Genomic DNA, 23242 nt, shown 5'->3' with positions numbered 1-23242 from the left:
TTTAAAAAGTTTATTAAGTGATATTTATAAGGAACCTTATATAGCGACAACTAAAGTGGGATAAAAGTTGTTGTTTTTTTTCTTTTTAATCAAATTTTTTTTAATATTACAATTAATTTTTGTTATTTATTGCATTTATGTATAGATTAATTAATATACTGTTTGAAATAAATCTTTTAATTTTTGTTTTTTAGATGGTAAAGAGAGCTGATCATGGGAGAGAGGAGTCGGACCTGGATCGAATCCAGGACCTTTTTCCTAGTGACCACCTAAGACTGCATGAAAGGGATCCTCTATCTCCGGTAAATTTTAATTTTTTTTATTAACTTGTTTTTCTATGTAACAGGTGCGTAGCGTTTTTTAAAAGTCCTTATAGGTGCTTTTTTCATTGGGTGTTTTTAAAAAGTTCTTAAAGGTGCTTACTTTCGATTTTCGTTTTTTAAAAGCCCTTATAGGTGCTTTTTCATTGGGTGTTTTTAAAAAGTTCTTAAAGGTGCTTACTTTCGATTTTCGTTTTTTAAAAGCCCTTAAAGGTGCTTTTTTCATTGGGTGTTTTTAAAAAGTGCTTAAAATTGTTTCATTATATAATGTTGAACCTTCTATCATTTTATTCTCTAACAAATTAACCTTCTAACAATTTAATTAAGTTGTACACAATCTAACATTTTAATATCATTTAAAATTTTAAATTCTTAGTAAAGTGTTTAACTGAAACTTTCGTTACAGATGAATCTAAAACTTTCGTTCAAGATGAATCTTTATCTCGTGTAATTAAGTTTAAGAATGATTAATTAATACCGGTATTTGTTTCAACATTGTCATCATTAAAATTGCTGTAAGTTTGCATAATTTAATTGTTTAAATATACTCCAATATTTTTATAACACTATTCTAAAACTGAATAAGTCATTGTAAATTTTAATTATGACGAGATAACACTAAACAATGAACAACAGAACAGCAACTGAATGCTACGAATCGACCACAACTCAGCTCTAAAATCTCCCATTCTAAACTTGAAATGAATCTCAATAATAAACACCAACCGTTTAAAAAACAAATCCTATCACCTGATAAAAAACAAGAATTAATTTCCGTTCTTATTAATTCCCTTTTCCTTATCATCAAAATGCAAACTTCAATATCTCAATATAAACTTGGAAACTGTCGTGCTTGTAAAGTGCGGAGGGGTGGTGGGAGCAGATGTTGAGAATAAACCATATGCCACTACGCAATATCCTCCTCATCTCCCCCATCCCTTACATTTTATTCCGGACATCCGATTAGATTGTACGCGCCAAAACAGCACTTCCGGCATCCTTCGCGCTTTTTTTTTTAAATATTTTTTTAATAGTTTTTTCTGTGCTGAACCCACCGCTCTTTATAACTGAGGCCATGACAGTGATATCCCCGTTATTCGGGTTATATAAATATGGTATATAAAAACACATTAATACACGGGGTGCCCTGATATTAAATTTTCTGATTGTCTGAAACGGCGATGACTGACATTTACAGGCTGGGATAAGAGAATTTCTTATTATCTTTTGGTGGATCGAACTTTTGTTCTGATGCAATAGTTTGGCTTTAGAATTATTAAGTTTTTAAAGGTCATTGCATCAAACGGATAGTAATTTTTTAATACTTTATTTTGTTGCTTTTAATACAAATATTCTTCTCATTGTTCATCTGATTTTTTTTCAGTAAAATTGCAGTTGATTTCATTTTAATCCATATAAAATACCTGAAAACAATTTTAACTTGATAGATTTTAATCCTCCCTTTTATAACTCAACATCACGTAAAGCTTAAAATTCTTGATTAATAATCAAACAAGCATAAGTAAAAATAATTGTTACTTATTTATTAGTTAAAGTTATTTTTCTTTGTTACTACTTATCTTACTTTGGGATTAATATTCAAATTAACTGATATTTTGTTTATCAAAATTTAAAATTAGTTTCAGTAATACTTATTCAAAATTTTGTTGTTATTCTATATTGCACGCTCTAAAGTACACTGTTTGAAATTTTGAATCGTAATAAACCATAATATAGAGCACATCAACTTCTACTTTTGCCAATCTATATAATAAGAATAAACAAAGTTAATATTGATTCTAAGTTGGATCATATTATAGTATTTCTTTACACAATATTATGATTCCACTTGAACGGAATTATGATTTGATTTAATGATATTGTGATTCAATGTTGAACAAATTTTTTCGAGAGTGTTCGCTTTCTACATTAAACTTAAAAATAAAGTTGTTTTATTTCAATTGCAACATTGCATTGAAAAAAAAAAGAATTTAAATCTCCTAAATATACCATTAAGATTCATAAGAAACTTGGAAAATAATTTGGCATATTCCAATATGCCAAATTATTTTAATTAACACTACCATTTAATTAAATCATTTTCAAAATTAAATAAGCTTTAATAACAGATTTCAAAGCTTCTGGATACATTTTACATGATTTATATTTTTGTAGCATTCGCATGTTTTTCTTAGGAAGCCGACACTTAACAGTGAATATCCAGAATTTTTCCAAAAATCGGATGATTCGTTCATGCGTTCTGTCAATTTGTAAATGAAATTTATTTTGCTCTTTCTATAAAAAAAAAAGGAAATTAGGAAATTTTTAAAGTAAATATTACGTTGAAATGCATTCTCTAAATTACCTTTTAGCATTTACAGTAAATTAAAGTGGATCTATAGAAAACCACGGTTGCATTCTTTTCAATATGGAGTTTCGCATGGATTTTTAAATTAGTTTATCTGTTTTTAAGACAATTTCTAGTATGTAAGGAAATGGTTTTGGGAGTTAGAGTTGGAGGTTTTGAGACAGGCTTCCCGGGTTCAAATCTTAATGATTGCTAAACACACATTCATTTATGCGTTTTCTATTTTTTCTATCTTGAAGTTTTACGGTAAATATTGAGTTTTTGGTTATAAGTACAAGGCAAACAGTGACAGATTTAGCACAGCACAGTAACATTAATACAGTATTCATCATCCTATTTGACTGGACAGTCCAACCTCAGCTAGTGCCTTCTTCTGAATTCTGCTCCTCTGCCTTCTATTTTTGACACTTATGCGCCAGTTTTTTTTTCCTTGATAGTAAGGAAGGTAGTTTCCACCAATCTACCCCTTTTCTTGGTTGTTAGCGATTTATAAGAAAGAATTTTTTTCTTAATTTGGAATCATCGTCCATTCTAAATATATGAGCTGCCCAGTTCATTAGATAGGTATGGGGGAACAACCCTATTTCGTAAAAAAATAATAATAACTCCTTGTTACGAAATCTAAAGAAAGAAATTCACAGCAAATTCTACGGAGTAAAGCATTCGCCTTAAAAAAAAATTCTGAAACTTAAAATTCGATTTCGAGCAAACCCCCATTAACTACCATCGAACTGTATGACATAACCCCGACGAACAAGCCATTGGTCTTATTCATAGCTATTTATCTAACTATAAATATATTTTACTGCATTATTGAGTCAGACAAGAACAAACGATAAGATAGATAATCAAGGTCCAATAATTCACCACAAAAAGCCAGGTAAAACGAGAAAAAAAAAATGCGACGGCAATCGTTGTTCGTGATTATGTAATAGATTTTATATCAATAACTTGGAATCAATTCTGACATATTCCTACTGACGTAGCTCAACATCACTAATCTCTGGAAGTGTTGAGAGCCATTGGAATTGAATCGGGTCAGAGTTAAGCGAAGGCGTGCGGTAAGAAATGCCGTTGCTTACCTTGTGAGAAAGATTTTTGTAGGTGTAATAGCGAAACAAGTGTTGCTTTTTTATTCTTGTTGCATATTCATGTTTTTCGCCTTAACTCGAAGAACTGAGTTCGGAAGAAAAAACTTCAGAAACGGTTGGTTGGGTTTGAGGTGAGTTGAGTAGAGTTTAGGTGCGTTTTTCTGCACCATGGATCAACACGTTTTTGTGTGAATTTAATTCTTTTTTTTTTGTGGGGTTAAATAACAAGTTCTAATGTTAAAAACACGATTAAGGTGAGTGATATTTTCTTCTCTGTTTTTAGGTGATATGTTATTACTACTAAAGAATAAAACATCAATTACTTATTTGTAGCTCGAAATTATTTTTAAATGTGTTTGTTCTGAGTCTTTTTTTTTTAATATTAAATACAAACTCAAGATTTTTTTTTAAAAAATTAGTGTTCGAAATTTAAATGCGAGTCTGCAAAGTAAAAATATTTTTTCGTTAATTTTGTTTTTAATTCTTTATTAGTTGACTAATTTTTAAATTGTAATGTATTCTATCAATAAACTAATGTGGTATCAGTATTTCTGTTTCATAAAAAATTATTAAATAACGCAAAATAATAATTTTGTTGAAGGGCTTAAACAGAATTTTACGTAATAATATTAAATAATTAAGACCGTTAAATTTTTTTTTATGTCTTAGTATCACTTTATCGCTATATAATTCAATCAGACGATATACAACTGAAAGTGTGAAAGGAAAATATTTTATGTAAAAAAATATTTATGTAACAAAACATTTAAAAACCAAATAGGCTGAAGGATTATTTTCAAAAAAAATAAATAAGTAAACTAGTAATTGGGTTTAATCGAATATTTTAAAATGTATAGTGATGTAATCTATTCACTGTAATGTAAAAATGTTTCTGTTCCTAAAGATTTAAATCCAAATAGGCTGTAGGATTATTTAAAAAAAATAAAAATGTAATTTGGTAAATGAAAGTTTTAAAATGTATAATAATTGATGTATTGTAAAAAAATTTCTGTGCCAAAACATTTAAAGCCAAAGAGGCTGTAGAATTTTAAAAAAATAAATAAATATATTAGCAATTTGATTAATCAAAAATTTTAAAATGTATAGTGATGTAGTCTATTCAATGCAATGTAATGCAAAAATGTTTCTGCACAAAAACATTCAAAACCAAAAAGCCTGTAGAATCATTTTTTTTAAAAAAAAAAGTTAAATAGTAATTTGGTTACTCAAAAATTTTAAAATACATGATACTAATAATAGTCTTGATACCAATACTGAACTTGTATGTACTAGACTTGGTACTGATACTGGACTAATAATACCCACTGAAATTATATATATTCAAAAATTAAAATGCATATTTAAATTTAAAAATAATATTTATTTGATTAAAATTCAAACCAAATACTGCTTCATGTATGTATTTAAAAAATTGAAATACATGCATGAATAATTTAAAGTATTCCGCAATTAAAACGCATAATTATATTTCAAAATAATAATTATTTGAATAAATTTAAAACACATATCTAAATGTTAAATTATGTTGTACATTTAATTATATATCTACTTAAAATAATTGCAATTAAATATATTTTTAAATTTTATTTCGATGTAATTTCTCTATTTTTGATTATTTGAGAAGAAATTACGAGTACGTAGGTAATAAAGATTGTGAGTTAGAAAGTTACTCACTCATTTTATATCTCTATATAAACAATCTGAGTCATCTACAGTTTTCTTTTCCATTGAAACAGCTCAAACCGGATTCCATTAAAGAAAAATTTCTTTAAAATAAGGACCTACTTTATCTTTATACCCATAACGTTAAGTAATCTATAATTAATTCAACTTAGATATGGTTAATATTTTTCAAACTCTTATTATCCTTTGGTATAGATTGCATATATACATAGATGATACCGATCTTTACGTAATTTTCAATAATTTCTATTTTAAATCTGAGAACGGGAAATAGATGTTTATTTTAATTATAATTTCCCGTTTCTTCCTTTCCAAACTATTTATTACTATCGAACTATTTTATTTTAGTAATTATTCCTTTTCTACTTGAATTTAATTTCTGTATTAATACCCATAATATCATATTTCAATTTTAAAGTATTTAGACGAAGCCTTCTTTAAATGAAAAAAGAAAAAATTAACATTTCCTTTTTCAAAAACAATGCAATTTCTTTTTGTTTTTATAAACATAAATTTTTTTCTCTAAAAGTTTTTTTTTTCTATTTTAATATTTTGTTTTTAAGTTTGTTTCGTTGATGTCTTGCTGATTCGTTGATGTTTTTGCCCAAAGCTATCACAATTAATGGTTCTCAGATGCCGTATTAATAGCATATTTTTACTTTAGTATGTTTGCACAAAAGTCTTATTTATGACAAAAAAATTTTCATTTCCTGAACTTTATGATAAAAAATATACTTTCTTATTTTTTTACATATTTTCTTTTTTATTATTACCATATTTGTCATTTCAAGCAATTCTTATTCTTCTATTATATTCTTCTGCTTTTGAGTTCGTCTGTAGTTTCGTTGAAATCTTAAAACCGAGCTCGCACATTTTAAGATTCTCGTGAATTCCGTAATTTGTCCAAGAGTTGAACTGATTTTTTTAAATCAGTCAGACTTTTTTTTAAATCAGGCGCTATATTAGATCATAGTTAGGATCATTGTTCAGTTCATAAAATAAAACTTACATATCACGTATTGTAAATTTCTAGTAATTAAATTTTATGCATGCTTTGAATATATTAAGTGCTTAAGCCTTTTTTTTTCTTAATTCTATAACCATATCCTATTAAATTTTTATCTTCTGTTATATATGGACATTTACAACTAACTTTGTAATTTATTTATACACACGCTATCTTTTAAGCCTGAAACACGATGTCCTATCTAAAAAAAAACAACCATAAAACAATTTTAAAACACGCAATCTTCCACCATTCCGCAGAATATTTTTACAAAAATATTTTCACTAAAAAAATGAGTGAAGGAAAGTTCATAGTGACGATTTTGAGAATTTAAGTAAATTATCTTTACAGTTTAGACGTTCTTTCACGAATGTAATGAACTATTAGCGTCTTAACAATCGCTCTATATATTTTAATATACTGTCAGATTATATATTTTAATATACTGCCACAATATTTCTACTATTAACGTTGATTGTAAGTTTCCAAATGCGCGTGGAACAGTCTTTTACGTCAAAAACACTAAGATTTTCACTTTTGACTTGATAACATAAATCAATGTTGTATATTAAAATAAGATATTTACTATGAAAAAGAAATTTCCCAAAATTGTCCCTTGCAACCTTTTTTCCACTGAGCTCTTCATTAAAAGGCCTGGTGGATAAAATTAATATTTTTTTTCTTGCAACTTATTTGCTTAAACCAAACTCGAAAAAAATTTTACGTTTTTTTTAAAAATCACCAAGCTTTTATATTCCAGATAGAAATCGGGACACCTCATTTCCTACACCATAAACACTACTACAAAAATTACATTATATTTAACCTTAAAACGTTTCTAATTCATAAATAATAAACTTTAAGCTATATTTAATGAGCACAGCTTTTTTTCCGAATGATATCGAATAAAAACAGGCTTAATTTTCGTTCTCTTCAAATCATCCCAACCTATACGCAACATGAGATGCATATTTTTTCTCTTAATTAAATTTTTTTTATTGCATTTGATAGTTCTTACAAATCGTGAAAAAAAAAAATAGTATCCATTCTTTCCAAGCGTGACCTACTAGTAATAGCCCACTTCAAACACGATACGAAATTCCCGAGGTCGCAATTCTTGGTTTTAGCTTCTTCCATTCTGCATACAAAACCCTTCGGTACACAATGCCCTTGGCTCAATATTCGAACAGTGGCGTACGTTGATTGTTCCTGGTCGTATCGTTCTAATTGAGTGATCCCTACGTTTGAGACGACAAGACTTGTCGTTTTGTAAACGGGAAAGAGAACGTTTTCCTTGTGAGATAACAATGAAATAATGTATACCACGTGTTGAGAAGTATATCATTTTCGAATGATTTTTTCTTCTTCTTTTTCTTTACCTGTTATTTCAGGAAAGGTCGCAAGTTGATACCTAGCGGTCATCTTGATCTTTTGCTCGAAAATTACCGCCAAGACACGCAATTTCATTCTTTTGGTCATCTAACAAGCATATATTAAATCGGTGAAAAATCGTGTCATATTTTTGAGATTTTATTTCCGGTGCAAATGTAATCTCTATTTTTCAATATATAAATCTAAATAAATCTCTATTTTTCATAAGATAGGATGGAATTCATTATCAATTCGATAATATTTTCAAGTCTTGTCAAGCCGCGATGGCTCAGGAGATAGAAGAGCGCTCGCCTTCCAATGCGGCGAACCGGGTTCGAATCCCAGTCGATACGAATTCCGGCTTGAACCAACCACAGTGCTGACGTGAAATATCCTTAGTGGTAGACGGATCATGCGTTAGAGTCCCCTTGCCGTCAGGCTAATTGTGGGAGGTTCTCGTGGTCTTCCTCTCCATGAAACGCAAATGCGGGTTAGCTCCATCAAAAAGTCCTCCACGAAGGCAAATTTCTCCCAATACTCGATCCAGGAGCTCCCTCGTCTTCTGGATTGGATTTAAAAATACAAGGCTACGGAGTTGAACAGAAGTAGTCGTAAACCCATAAAATTGGACCGGCTGTTCAACGACGATTATAATAAGTTATACAAGTCTTTTTGTTGGCAGTCTGCCAAGAAATATCAATGGCAGATTTTTCACTTAAGAGTGACTTTATTCATTTTAAATAAATTAGTAATTTTTTTTTAATATATATATTTCATTTTAAGTACTTTTTTTTTTCCTTCAAAAAGGAGAACAAGTAAAGCATGCAAGTTTTAAAGCATGCTATTTTACCAGTAATTTTAAAAAATATGGATAGCGGACATCTTGATCTTTTGCTCCAGAATTACCGCTAAGACACGGAATATCATTCTTTGGCCAAAATGTGTTTATAACAAGTATATATTAGACTGATGAAAAAATGCTTCGGATTTTTAAGACAGTTTATATTCTTATTTTAAAGTTCGATAATGTTAGTAAGTCTCGTTGCTAGCACTCCGCCAAGAAATATTAACCACAACTTTTTCAATTTTCACAACTTTTTCGTCTGGAGGTTTAAAAAAATATATATATTATTTTCTGCATGATTTATTATAACTCATCACACTAAATCTCAACCGAATTTTTAAAATATCCAGCTTTCATTGGACGGTTTGAAGTAATAATTTTTGAAATTTAATATCTAACTATTTCTTTAAATTTCAACACTGGATAAAAAATATAAAAAAAAAAAAAGAAATATCGATAGGTAGTCTACAAGGAAAAAATAATATAGTCAACCAGAACTAACTGATCCATAAACAATCATCCTTTTAATGTTTGATCAAATTTTCTTTTTTACCTGGTTTTCAAAAATAACTTTTTCATTTTATTGCCAAAATTTACTTACAGCTTGCTGTAAATGAATAGGTTTCCGTTTCACTGTAAGGAAATACACTCCCTTCATCCTCTAAGCCTTCATCGTCCCCGTCACTCCCCTCCCCCCATTCTACCAATTTCCTTACCTGTAACGTTCTTTTCTAGTGGACTTTTTTTTCTTTTCACCGTTATACAACTTTCGCTTTTTGAAAGTGTCAGATGGGATAATGGATCATAAATAAAAACGAACAAACGTTCTATCTAGGAATATTTTTTTTCGCTTCATCTATACCATCTTTAACCCTTAATAAGCTGATGTTGAAATATTATTTATTTCAAAATATGCATGTTCATTTTTATTCTAATTATAGTTTATGGACTTAAAAGTTTACCCTAAGTGAGTATCTGTAATAAAGTAATAATAATAAAAACTAAAATAGAGAGGCATGAACGGCAGACAGTTTTCTTTTAACGATGTTAAAATGTACTATCATTATTTGTTATAAAATATTTTATTTAATAACATAAATTTTACGAAAAAAATAGTGCATTGGCGCTTTAAAAATAGTTTAAGTTCATTAAATTTAGCTCAAATTTTTACATCATTAAAATTAAATTTACAGATAACAAATAGCCATTAAAAACATGCCTTATTTCTGGTAATTATTATAGTTAAGGTATTTTATATTGGCAAGTAATTTTAATTTGCAAATAAATTAATCATATTTCTTGCAAAAAACATATTTCATTTTTAACTTAACACCTTTATTTTTTACTTGTAAAAGTAAACGTAACCTGAAAAAATAAATTTAAAAAATCTGTTAAATGTACAGGAAAAAACTGTCAGTTGGTGTGCTAGTATAAGACTGTTTATTTCACTGAGAAATACTGTTATTTAAAAACGGACGCTTGTTTTTAAACACATAAGTACTGTTATTTTAGAAAACAAACTCTGTTATTTTAACAAAAAAATTCTGTTATTTGAACAACAACAACAAAAAGAACTTTAAGAAATAATCATGTCAGGATTGTGGTCGTTGCGAGCCGGGAGCATAATTTGCATAATTAAATCGCACCGGGATATCTCAATGGAAGATGAGCGTGCTATCCCCTTAGCCACGGCAGCTCTAGTTTCTAGTCATGAAGAAAAATCTTAAAATGTCTTTATCTTAAAAAGTCTTACTTACTGAAATAATATTGAGTGTAAAAATGTTTTAAACTTTAGTGGCCCACCCTTTTAAAAATGTCCGGCAATTTCTAAAGACAGATAATTATCAGGTCAAGTATCAATTCGACAATGAGGTCGAATCGCAATTTTATTTATACTATGCAAAATTATAAAATAATTTCTGAGAAGTGAGAACAAGTATACAAAAAATGATTTGAAAAAAGTCGAAGTTATCTTTGAATAACCAAAACTGCATGACGAGAACTAGAATTTGAATTGATAGTTTTAATCCGTTTATGATTAGGGTGAAGAAAAAAAAAGAAAACCGTCAAATATACAAAAAGCAGCTAACGGGTAACGATTAAAAACAGAAAAAAATCTGTATTCACCTTTAAACAGTTTTTTTTCTATAAAAAATGATTTTTTTTTTCCAAGTAAAGTTAAGTTTACAGTTATTTTTTACAGTGTATTATTTCATTTATTAAGTTACACTGTATAATATACTGCATATACACTGTATATTACACTGTGATCGGTAGGGTAAGATCTTTTCTTTTGATTCTAAGTTTATCAACTGAAATGAAGAATGCATTTTATTGATATATTTTATTACGTTTCTTTTTATGGACTAATTTATCAAAGCTATAAAACAAAATTCTGTTTATAATTTTTGTTTTATTTCAATGTATCTTATATTAAAATTCATGGTTCCATCCAAATTTAAGTAAATGAATTATGTATTTATTTTTCGTACTTTTTTGTAAGAAATCAGAATTTTAAACTTCAGAAGCCATTTCTGTCGTTGACCTCGTCGGCGATCTTTCTTCGAGATGAGAATTATTTACGAGAAAATTGTTTTTGAAAAATATCAAATATACTTCCACTTAATTCTTTTTTTTTCTGGATAATATTCTCCACAATTTTATTTTTATTTCAGTATACACCATGAAAATTTCCGAAGGCTATCCAATAAAATATATTTACCCATTGTTCTTTTTACGCAAACCCCTAAATGTCAAAAAATGTTCTAAGTGTCTTTGAGGACAATACACATGTGTGTTTCCTGGGAAAAAGCGAAATAACCAAAATATTCGATGCAACTGAATATGAAAAGTGTTTCTAAAGTTGGATGACTCAACTACAGGGATGAACCTGCTGTTAATCGTATCACATGAATTTAGTTGCTATATTTTTGCTATAATTTGCTATTTTATTGCTGAAATTAATTTCTGTTCATGCTGCTGTTATAATTCTCCGTTAATCTTATTGATGGAATTTAGTTTCTGTTGATATTTCTGCAATAATTTGCTGTTTATCCTACTGCTGAAATTTAGTGTCTATTTACATTATTGCTATAATTTAGTTTCTTTTAATTATGGTGCTATAATTTAGTTTCTGTTAATATTATTGCTATAAATTTATTGCCCGTTAATCTAATTAGAGGAATTTAGTTTCTGTTAATATTGCTATAATTTGCTATCCTGTTAATCATAAAGTTTACGGTTTGGAACATTTCTTTTCTTTTACGGTTTTGAAACAGTTTACAATTAGTATGATTCGAAATCTGTGAATTCGAAACTATACAAGTTTGAAATCATTTGCAACAGGCATGATTTCAAAACCGTAAAAATTAAATTTAACCGGACATTGGAGGGCAGGATTTGAGTAGAGCAAGGAAACCTTATGTTTACAATTTTATAGGTTATTATTAAAAAAAACAATTAATTGTGAAAACAAAAACAGTTATTTTGTATATTCCAATACAACCAATATACACTGTTGAAATTTTCATTCTAAAATTACGGTAAAATAACCGACACTAATCTGTCCATCCTGTTAACCATAAAATTTACGGTTTGGAACATTTCTTTTACTTTACTGTTTTGAAACAGTTTACAATCAGTGTTATTAAAATCCGTAAAAACAAAACTATACAAGTTTGAAATCAATTACAACTGATTCCAAAACCGAAAAAATTAAATTCAACCGGCCATTGGAGGGCAGGAATTGAGTAGCGCAAGAAAATTCTTCGTGCGTTAAGAAAAATGAAAGAAATATAGTAGCGCTGAAGCTGGGTTTCGAACCCCCAGTCATGATATTGGCAAGTTCGGCTACAATATGTACCTAGCTGCAAGGAACTAAGTGGCTTCATAAGGTGGCCGTAGTTGGCGTGGATAAAATTCTAGTTGTTTTAACCGTATTTGGTGAAAACGGTCAATAAACTATTTTTCTCACACTTAATAGTTTTGGAAACCATCTTTTTACGGTTATTTGACTACTTTAGTTGAACGTGGTCAAAGTACAATTAAATAAATTGTTTTTTAACCATTTTTTTCTGAGAAATTTCTTGCAGTGTACGAACTTCTCTTTCCATTTTCGTAAAATATGTAATACGCTTACAAAATCGGACAGCTGCTACAACATTCATTGTCAGGTACTCTCACATTCCTTGTGACTTTCGCTCTTTTGTGCAACTCTTATCTTTATAACTCTTAATTGCGCGATTGTCCATAGCCGTCATTGTGACTAATCAGTAGTCGGAAGAAAGGGATTGATTTTTTGAGACTATTAGCACGTCGACAGATTACGATTTCACTTTTCTTTTCACTCAGTTGTCACCAATTAAGTTCAAGGAAGTGGACAATGGGAAAAGCTTGACAACAATCAAGTAATCCTAATGTATGCATCGCATGATAGATTGCTCATTATTTTCACGTATTTCTAATTTCCTTTTTCGTTAATATTGACGCATAAGAAAAAGTATCTTAGAAAATAATGAAAAGCTTTTAAAGGGTATTTAGTTCAAATACCACACATTTTCTATGTACAACCTTTACATGTAACTAAACTATTTCCTAGTGTTAAACTCATCACATAAATTTTATCTCGCTTTCAGTTTTTCTTTCAACTACAAGGGAGTCTTATCAAGGGGTTTATCTTTTTGCGATAAATATGTGTACCTTTACATTTCATTTCAAGTGCAAATTTTTATTTTACGCACAACTAAACTGCTCCCTAGTATAAAACTTATCACATCAAATTTATCTGGCTTTCAGTTTTTCACCAACTAAAAGGGAGTCTTATCCGGGAGTTTATCTTTTTGTAACAAACATGGATACCCAAGTGACCTTTACATGTCTTATTTTATTGTCAGACATGGTGTACAACACCGGTTGATTTCCTTACCTTGAGCATGAATTGTAATTATATTCAAGATTGGCATAATATAATCATAATCGATTCTGGGTCTCGGACCATTCAGTTGAAAACAATCCAATGAAAAAATTATGAAATATTTATATTCAATTTGATTTATACAATTAATAAATAATAAAACAGTGAACATAAATATCACATAATATAAACAAAAAACATACATATAATATTTTTTATTTACGCATTCAAAATTTGTTTGGGAAAAATACAACTTTATTAAAAATCATAAGTGTTTTAGGTATAATTGTATAGCTTTTCAATAAAGAAAACTCCGACGCTTTCTTCTCCAGTAAGCTGCAAATTTATGTGATCATTGCTTAGACATTTATAATCTTATGACAATGCTCTAATGTAAGCATTAATTTGGACCAAAGTAATACATATAATTGAGGACGAAATTTTTTGTTGAATTTTTTACAAATACTTGAACTTGCCTAAATTCGAGTGTGGGGATTTCAAATCTGAAATTAGTTTTACTCCTAAAACCCACTGATTTTTTTAATTAAATTTTTAGTCCAATTTTTTGTCGAAATTTACGAAACATCATTAGGATGAAAAGTGCATAGGAATCCCTGGCCAAAAATGTCATCGTACGCGGCTAGGGGCACTTCTTTATTATGACCTATTCAGAAAATGCTCACAAGAAACTGTTCATAATTGGAAACCTCCCCAAACGGCGTATGACGACATTTCCGGGAATGGGTTCCTACGCAATCTTAATCCTATCTCTTCTATAAGTTTGTTGCAACATTTACGCCACCCCCTGTTGTATATAACGTTTTAAAACCTGCGCAGTTCCTCAAAAAATTGGACTACAAATGCCATTTTTAAAAAAAATTGTAACTTGGGGAGAAAAATAAATTGCTGATTTAAAATTTTCAAGATTCGTCAAAAAAACAAGCAACAAAAAAGAAAAAAGAAAAATTGTTCCCAATTTTTATTTATTTGTAACTCCTGAGATTTTATTGAACCGTACTGATCCATGTTCAATTAATAACTATGTCATTCAGTTTTATTTGAACACAGATTTATATTCAAACATTAATTAAAATTTCTGATAATTTCAGTTGTGAAAGTTTCCACAAATTTAAACAACTTTTAAAATGGTTATTACTCATTCTCGTACAACTGTATGTTAAATAATGGATTTCTCTGCGATAAGTGACATTTATTCAGCTTTACTTTAAAACACATTCGAGAAATTAAAAATTTTGATCATTTTAGTTGTGAAACTTTACACTAAAGTGAAATAGTGACTGTTGTTCACCATGAGGTTGCTAATTTTAAAAAATGTGTTGTTTGCATTTCATCATGTTCTAGTAGTTGTATATTGAATGGTTTATTTCCCTCCAAATCTGGCACCCAGCCAGACACTGTGAACGGGAGCTTGAACATACTTACGTGCTTGGACGTTCAAGAAGTGTTATGCACACACCTGTATCAATAACACCAAGTTTTATGCATAACCTGACATTCTGGCGTGTCCTTCGCATTGGAAGCATGCTGTTTGGCGTGTAAGTAGGCTGGATATTCCGTAGGCATCGGCTCTATCAAGGCCATTGTCGGTTTGAAAAATATTTCTGCTTGAATTTTCGATAGTTTGTTTTCAAATCGAGATATGAAAATAATCCCACACGTGTTTAGTCTCGATCACTTTCACGCGATTGACAGTCGGTTTAGGAGACAAATACTTCATTTTTCAAACAGAAAACACCTGTTACAATAAAGAGCTAGTTTTGACTTTGGGTTTTGATACCAAGGTGTTTAAAGAGCCCTACACTGAAGAGATGTAATTAAATATTTCACTTGAATCACCTAATTACATATTTCTAGATTTAAAGGCATTCTTTTTTTATGTTTTCTTTTTTTTAATGCATAATTGTTCACTAAGCAGGGTAAAATTAGAAAATTTTGCTACTGGTCAGAGGCCGGTTATAGCATTTTTAAGAGTGGTCACTTTTTAAAACATGTGGCCATTTTTTTAAAAAAAATTAAAACTTTAAATGATTAAAAAAGTTGTTGATATTACTAATGTAAGACATTACTTTTTATGTATTTCTCAAAATACTGTAAATATTATAAGGTTCATTTCTAAAATGAAGAAAAATAAGAAGCAAGTATAAAAATTTATTTATATTTTTGCATTGCATAAACATTAATTTATATCTTTGTTAACCATGAGTTATAAAAATTTTCAAAATTTTAAACCATGTAGATTTATAAACCAAAATTTATAAACCATGTATAAACCATGTAGATTTATAAACCAAAATTTATAAACCATGTATAAACCATGTAGTTTCTGATTAATTTAATTAATAGCAATGTCTAATGTTTCAAAATCAGATCACGTTATCAAATCGTGTTTTGACACGATTCATAATTATGACTCAAACCTTATATAGTACTTATTGGAATTTCGGTTAGCAGCGTCGAATGGACCCACGATGAAATTTAAACTGCACAATGCAATTATAATGTAACATACAATGAAAGCAATGAAAGATGTATTACATTTTACACAGTTACAAATTATTAAATTTTAAGTTGTGTCAGTATCGTTCAGAGTATGATCGAATTCAAATCACATTATAAAATCGTGTTGTGACATGATTGATAATCATGACTCAACTTTTTATTGAACCCACCATCTTATAATGAAATGCACAATGTAACGTACCATTTCATTTTACTTCTCTTACCATTTACAAATTAGTAAATTTTGAGTTATGTCGTAGTTGTTCTAAGTGTGATATGCTTATTTCTCAACTTATTTTATACTAAAAATTAGTAAATTTTGAGTTACATCATCGTTGTTCTAAGTGTGATATGCTTGTTTCTCAACTTATTTTATACTAAAAATTGTAAATTGTATTTTACAATGAGTTATATTTATGTTTCATTTTTTTTTTCCTTTTTAGAGAAAAGGTTTGATGCGATCCAAGTCATCCGCTGCATCTAAAATACAAAGGGCATTACCGGGGAAGTCAAAAACCAACGGTGAAATGTAAGTAAATACTCAAACTATTAAATAAAAATCGAACAAAAAACATATTGAAAAGGAAAACAGTTATATGATTTAACATCCTAAATATTAATGATTTCACAAACTTTTTAAAATTTTTTGTTGTTATCCTTCCGCTCTTTTATCGTTCGGCAGGATAAAAACAACCCCACTTATTTTTTACAATAATCTAAACCATTAAAATAATAAAAGTTTTTATCTCTAAAACTACTCTGTTTTTTTTATCCACTTCTTTAAATTTCGAAAAACATAAAGATAAAAACAGAACGTTTCATTTTAGGCGTGAATGCAACGACCAAATCAAACTGCCAAATCTCTGAAGGCAACTGCTTATAATTTTATAAATTTCTGAACTTCCTGTAAAGCAATAATTAAGTTCACCTATAATATAGAATTTTAAATGCTTTTTACCTTCGAACAAAATTATTTTAAAAAGACTGATTACCTCAAAATAGCGTAACAATCTGATAAATTTCAAACATCGAAATTAGGTTCATTTTTGAAAATTGCCGTTAATTTTTTCAGGAAAATATTAAATATTAATGAAGTCAACCAATAAAAAAGAATTTTAATTGCTTATTACTTTTGAAAAAAGTTATTAAAAAAATTATTACCTCAAAATAGTCAACGTGACAATCTGATAAATTTCAACTATTAAAGTTAGGTTAATTTTTGCCAATTGCCGTTAATTTTTTTAAGAAAAAATTTCCTGGTACGGAAAAGAAAAATTGCTTGATCGTTTTATAGACCCTATTAATAGGTTCCAAGCAAGCATGCCTTCACGCTTTTCGTCCGCTAATTAAATGATCGACATTGCTATCAACTATATTGTTAACAGATTTTTGATGTCATCATTTGAATGGGGAAAAGAATAAGGTGGAAAGTGTTGTAGGAAAGGGAAAATTAAATTTTCTTCGAATAACAGTGAAAAAAAAACTGGAGCGTTCAAGATTTGCTTGAATAACTTTCACTCTCGTAACATACATATCTCGGCATTATTTTTAAGGAAAAATGTGGCCCTGTTTTTTTGCACTATATAAAAGAACCAACCATACGTATCTGACGTTGCTTTTTTGTCTCTTCGCTTTGTACCTCCACGCGAATCTGAAATTCAATTGAAGAAAGTGACTACTATGGCGATATCCTGTTGGTCACAGTTTCATGAATGAGTGAAAATTTCATTCCAGAAGAATTATTTACGCCTATTCTTGAAAAGGAAGCTTTTAATTTAGTATTGTTCTTCTGTACAACGGATCCTGTCCACTCAGCTCTTAATATGACACTTTTCATGAATGGTTAACTCTCTTCCTGCGATAGTTCTTTTTCACTTCATTTTATGGAGTTATTCAGTACGTTCTCTATCTATAAGATTGAGTGTTTAAAAATAATTAAAATAATAAATAATATATTAATCAAATTCTAATTTTTAAAATTGCACATATCACTTGTTGTTCAAAACTCAGCTCTTATATGACACTTTTCATGAATGGTTAACTCTCTTCCTGCAGTAGTTCTTTTTCATTTCACTTTATGGAGTTATTCAGTACGTTTTCTATCTTATGATTGAGTGTTCAAAAATTATTAAAATAATAAATAATATGTTAATTAAATTCTAATTTTTAAAATGGTGCCTATCGATTGTTGTTGGATGCTGGGAATAAATTTATTTCAACAACGCCAAAATTCTTTCTACTTCGGTCACATCGGCTCATTTTGATGCTCTTGAGTCTTTTTACATTCATATCTTATTTTATACTTTATTTTATAATCGTCGTTGAACAGCCGACCCTATTTTGGGGGTTTACGACTACTAATGTTCAACTCCGTAGTCTTGTAATTTTGAACCCAATCCAGAAGAACTCCTGGATCAAGTATTGGGAGAAATTTTGTCTTCGTAGAGGATTGTTTGATGGAACTGACCTGCATTTGCTTTACATTGAGAGGAAGATCGTGAGAACCTCCCACGGTTAGCCTGACGGCAAGGGGACTCTAACCCATGATCCGTCTGCCAATGAGGATATTTTACGTCAGCACTGTAGTCGGTGCAAGCCGGATGCGGAATTCATATCGACCAGCCATAACTAGGATTCGAACTATCATTGGAAGGCGTACATTCTTATCAGATATTCTGCAGTAAATCATCTCAGCTTTGCTGTATTCCTACATTACGTCAATGAAAATGTATACTGCCCTAACTTGCCTCCATCGCCTTCCAACGTTACTTCGGTATACAACTCGAACCACCTTAAAATAAACTATCAATGGTTCTCCAAACCAGCAATCGATGAAAAAGGGATGTTGTTTTGATTTCTATTTCGTGTTTTTGTCACAAAATAGCACATTTCATCATAATGGTGAAAACATTTTCTATGTCGTAATTTTTTTATTTATATATTTACTTTATTAACTTTTTTTTTAAAAAAATGGATGTATAGATACATTATTGATTTTTTTTTAATTTATACCAATGCAACGTATAAATTTTAAAGTTAATTTTGCCTTCGCCCCCCCACTCCGGTATACGACTCAGGTACCACCTGAAAATAAACTATTAATGGTTAAGTTAGTTAGTATGGTTTATTTAACTATCAGTGGTTCTCCGAACCAGCAATCAATGCAGAGGAATTGCATGCTATCTTGATTTTCTGTTTCGTGTATTTGTCTCAAAATAGTACATTTCATCCTAATTGGGCAAACATTCTCTATGTCGTAATTTTTCATTGATATTCACTTTATTAACTTTATTCTTAAATAAAATGGCTAAATGAACCAATTGGTAAATTTTCTTATTTTTTACCAATGCAACGTATAGATTTTAAAGCTAATTTACTCTAGCTCACGAAAATATCATTAAGATTTTAAAAAAAAAAAAAAAAAAAAAACTCATCTCTTTGAATATCCATACAGCTTTTGATTTAATCCATCATAACCAAAAGTTAAATTCTTCTGAAAAGGGAAAAAAAACTTCCCAGAAATCGTTAATTAATGAAGCAAGCTATTTTGCAATTGATCTCGTAATTCTCCTAATACCATTAACCAAAAAGCCTTGGACTAAATTTTTACATTCTTTAACCATTCCCTAACCATGAACTCCACGTTAAGATTAACATGTTCAGAATATAAGAGGCATTTAAGAAAAGGGGGTAGAAGAAAATACGAGCAAAAAGCATCATAATCATTAAGGTGAAAAACAAAGCTACATAGGTTGTTCACCTGGCTTGTTGCTTGAGCATTTTACCACAGATACATGACCCTCCTCTGCGAAATATTTCTTTTTACGAACGACTAAGAGAATCCCAGTTTCGCAACGAGACTGATGTTCCATCGTATTTGACCTTAATGACTGCCTCTCATCTCTTTTTCAACAATCACACACACATCACACCGATAGCACAAGATTGTAACAAAACCACCTTTAAATGGGTCTCTGCACATTCCCATAGGAGAATGCGTGAACAACGCTCCTAATAGAGCACTTTGCTCAATAGAGAGTTTCGTATTGGGGTAAAAAAATTTCTGTTAGCGCGCGTGATGATGTATAGTTTTTTTACGGTACAATTCTTTCGTTTTCTCAGTGTTTACTGAGTATTCCAAAAATAATAGCATTTGAAGTCGTGTTGCTATAAAATAACTGGATCAGTTAAACGAAAAAACAAAAAATCAAATAATACAAATTTTTACATAATCACGCGAAATAAATTTAATGAAATTAAAAAGAAAGCATTGAAGTTTAGGAAATATGTAAATCAAAAAAAATATTAAAACTATTTATTTTTATTTTATTAAAATATTCCTTTTTAAATTTTAAAATAACTGGATCAGTTAAAAAAAAAAATCAAATAATACAAATTTTCACATAACCGCGCGAGATCAATTTTATGAAATTAAGAAGAAAGCATTGAAGTTTAGGAAATATGTAAATGAAAAAAAATTTGAAACTATTTATTTTCATTTTATTAAAATATTCCTTTTTAAATTTTGATTAATTTTAATGTACAAAAAAAAATTCAAAATCTTTCCAATATCATTAAAACCTCTTTCGCTCGGCATTGAAAACTGGTTTCTTCCTTATTAAATTTTACGAAGCGTTTTTTTTTTCCGACATTGACAGATTATATCGATTAGAATAGCAATTTTTAGTTTTTTATGATCTCAACTTGCTTGGCTGCTGAATGTGATATAGTTACATATATCTCATATAGGCAAGGGTACGTACGCTAAGTTCTTTTTATCAAAAAACAAAATTCATTGTAATTTATGAAAATAATTACATTAAAAAATATTACTTTGAATAAGAGAGACTGCAATTGTTTTTTTGTTTTTTTCTGACAGGGAAAAGAGGGCAAAATCACCCTCAATTTACATGTTTTAAGCTCGTAATGGAATCTTTAATTTTAAACTGCATGCATTGTCTTGCTTAAAAAAACTGTCTGTGTCTAGAGACTGTATAATGAACCAGTAGCTTCGATGTTCATAAAATTATTAAACTTTTCTTCTAAAAAAGTACCCAATTTCGTGAGATATTTTCGCCTAATTAAAAACAAAAATCCCAGAAATTCATAATTTTTGCCTATTTTTAAATGATGCAGCGTTGCTTTTCAGACATTAGAAAATCAGATCACAGAACACTTTTCATTTCCACAAATCTGTTGAATTATCTTCATGTTTAACAACTTAGTTCGGTTTTTATTGTTAGCATTAAAGGCCTTGATTAAAGATGGTTAAACCCTAATCTAACAGTTATAAATAACTGCTATAAAATCACGGAAGTTATTAAAAAATAAAAATCATATTTGCTAAAGCGTTGTTTCATATGTGAAACCATGGAAAAAAGTTGAATAATATTCGAACACCTCCCTGTGAAATTTCATGGACTCGCGCGAGTGGTAAATTTTAACTCAATTTTAAAAAATTGAGTTAACATGTAAATAGGTGAAATGACATTTAAAAATATTCTATAAACTATATGAAATTATCTAAGGAAATATAAAAACTCTCTTCTGAAATTATTGTGCAGTTGACTTGTCCTTTTTTTTCCGCATTTCCTTCTAAAATAAATCGTGACTCGATGCTTTATTCTACGCACGCCAATACACGCTTACTAAGGAGAAAACGAAGGAGGGGGGGGGGGGATTACCTTCTGCATAAAAAAAAGCAAAAAAATTACGTGAAATTTTTTTTTAAAAAAATACATCACCTATTGACCTTCTTGATCGTCTTAGATGAAAAATATATCCCTCAGGCTTTTTGGGGGGCAACAGTGGGGGTTATAATATATTACAAAATTATGACTGTTGGCTGCTGGAAGGGGAGGAAGATGCATATATTCTCGGGGGTGGGCATGATTTTCTTTTTGCGAGGAATTTTCGTCGGGGGTTCCGTTAAAAAACAAAAACTTTGTAATCATCTCTTACCCCCCTCCCCCTAGTCTTTTACTGATGAGAATGTAAAATGATGAGTGAAAATTAGGTTCTTAGAAAATCAGAGAGTGCGGTGAAGCTGAAATGATACCTCTTAAATCTCTGATGCGCGTGCCTTTCTCTTTGTTTATTTATTTTTTCTTTCATACTTTACTCTTTGGAAAGTTTCAACATGATTTTGTAATTGTCTCAATCTACTTCCAATTACATAAAATGCCCATCTATTGTACACTGAACTTTTTTCTTGAAAACATGTGTATTTGTTGTTGTAAAGAGTATGAAAGGTTTACGAAAGTTTGATTTCTAAATTGTTAAAATCTAACTACATTCAGTGGAGGTACGAGATCAAGTATATTTTTATGGTTACTGGTTCATTTATGATTATGTTTATTTATCTCAATTTGTTTTCGAATCGCATAAAATACAAAGGACCTGTTCTGAAAATCGCGTATCTGTTGTTGGAACGTATGAAAGGTTTACCAAAGTTTGATTTCAAAATTGTAAAAATCTAACTAGATTCAGTAGATATACTAGACCATGTATATTTTTATGATTTCAGGTTATTTTATAATTATGTTTAATTATTTCAATGTTTTCTAATCACGTAAAATAACAATTAATTCTTTAAAAAGAAATTTTTCTTAAAAAATCGCGTATCTATTGTGGGAATGCATGAAAAGTTTACGAAAGTTTGATTTCTGAATTGTTGAAATCTAACTACATTCAGTGAAGGTACGAGGCCAAGTATATTTTTCTGGTTGCTGGTTATTTTATTATTATGTTTAGTTTTCTAAATTTTTTCTGATCTCGTAAAATATACTCATCTATTCTATACAAAGAATCTTTTCTTAAAAACTCGTATTTGTTGTGATAAAGTAGCATAAATACTTTATAAAAGTTTGATTTGTAAATTATGGAAATTAATCTGTGAAACAACATCCCTCCAGGTTCGATAACAAGCCAGTTTTGATAATTACAAGTTTATTTTATAATCACTTACATTTTCTTTAAAAAAAATTAAATACCCATATTATATTCTATAATTCTTAAAAACGCATTGTTGTTGTGATTTACGAAAGTTTTATTTGTAAATGATCGAAATTTGACTATGTTGCTACATTCAGTGGATTCATAAAACC

At 29.4% G+C, this 23242-nt stretch overlaps 1 protein-coding gene across 3 annotated transcripts in view; it reads left to right on the top strand.

Annotated features, from left to right (window-relative positions):
* LOC107440570 (uncharacterized) overlaps positions 1–23242 on the top strand; it is a 471595-nt gene that overhangs the window by 414898 nt on the left and 33455 nt on the right. For all 3 annotated transcript variants that reach the window (XM_087153352.1, XM_087153353.1, XM_043043459.3), the window contains 2 exons: positions 195–302; positions 16580–16665. In XM_087153352.1, coding sequence (XP_087009478.1) covers positions 195–302; positions 16580–16665 — 194 coding nt within the window. The remainder of the gene's footprint in view (positions 1–194; positions 303–16579; positions 16666–23242) is intronic.

This window comes from Parasteatoda tepidariorum, chromosome 10 (assembly GCF_982258835.1).
Source record: "Parasteatoda tepidariorum strain Cologne lab strain chromosome 10, Ptep-v5.0, whole genome shotgun sequence".
NCBI lineage: Eukaryota > Metazoa > Arthropoda > Arachnida > Araneae > Theridiidae > Parasteatoda > Parasteatoda tepidariorum.
This window is presented reverse-complemented; position numbering and strand designations above follow the sequence as displayed.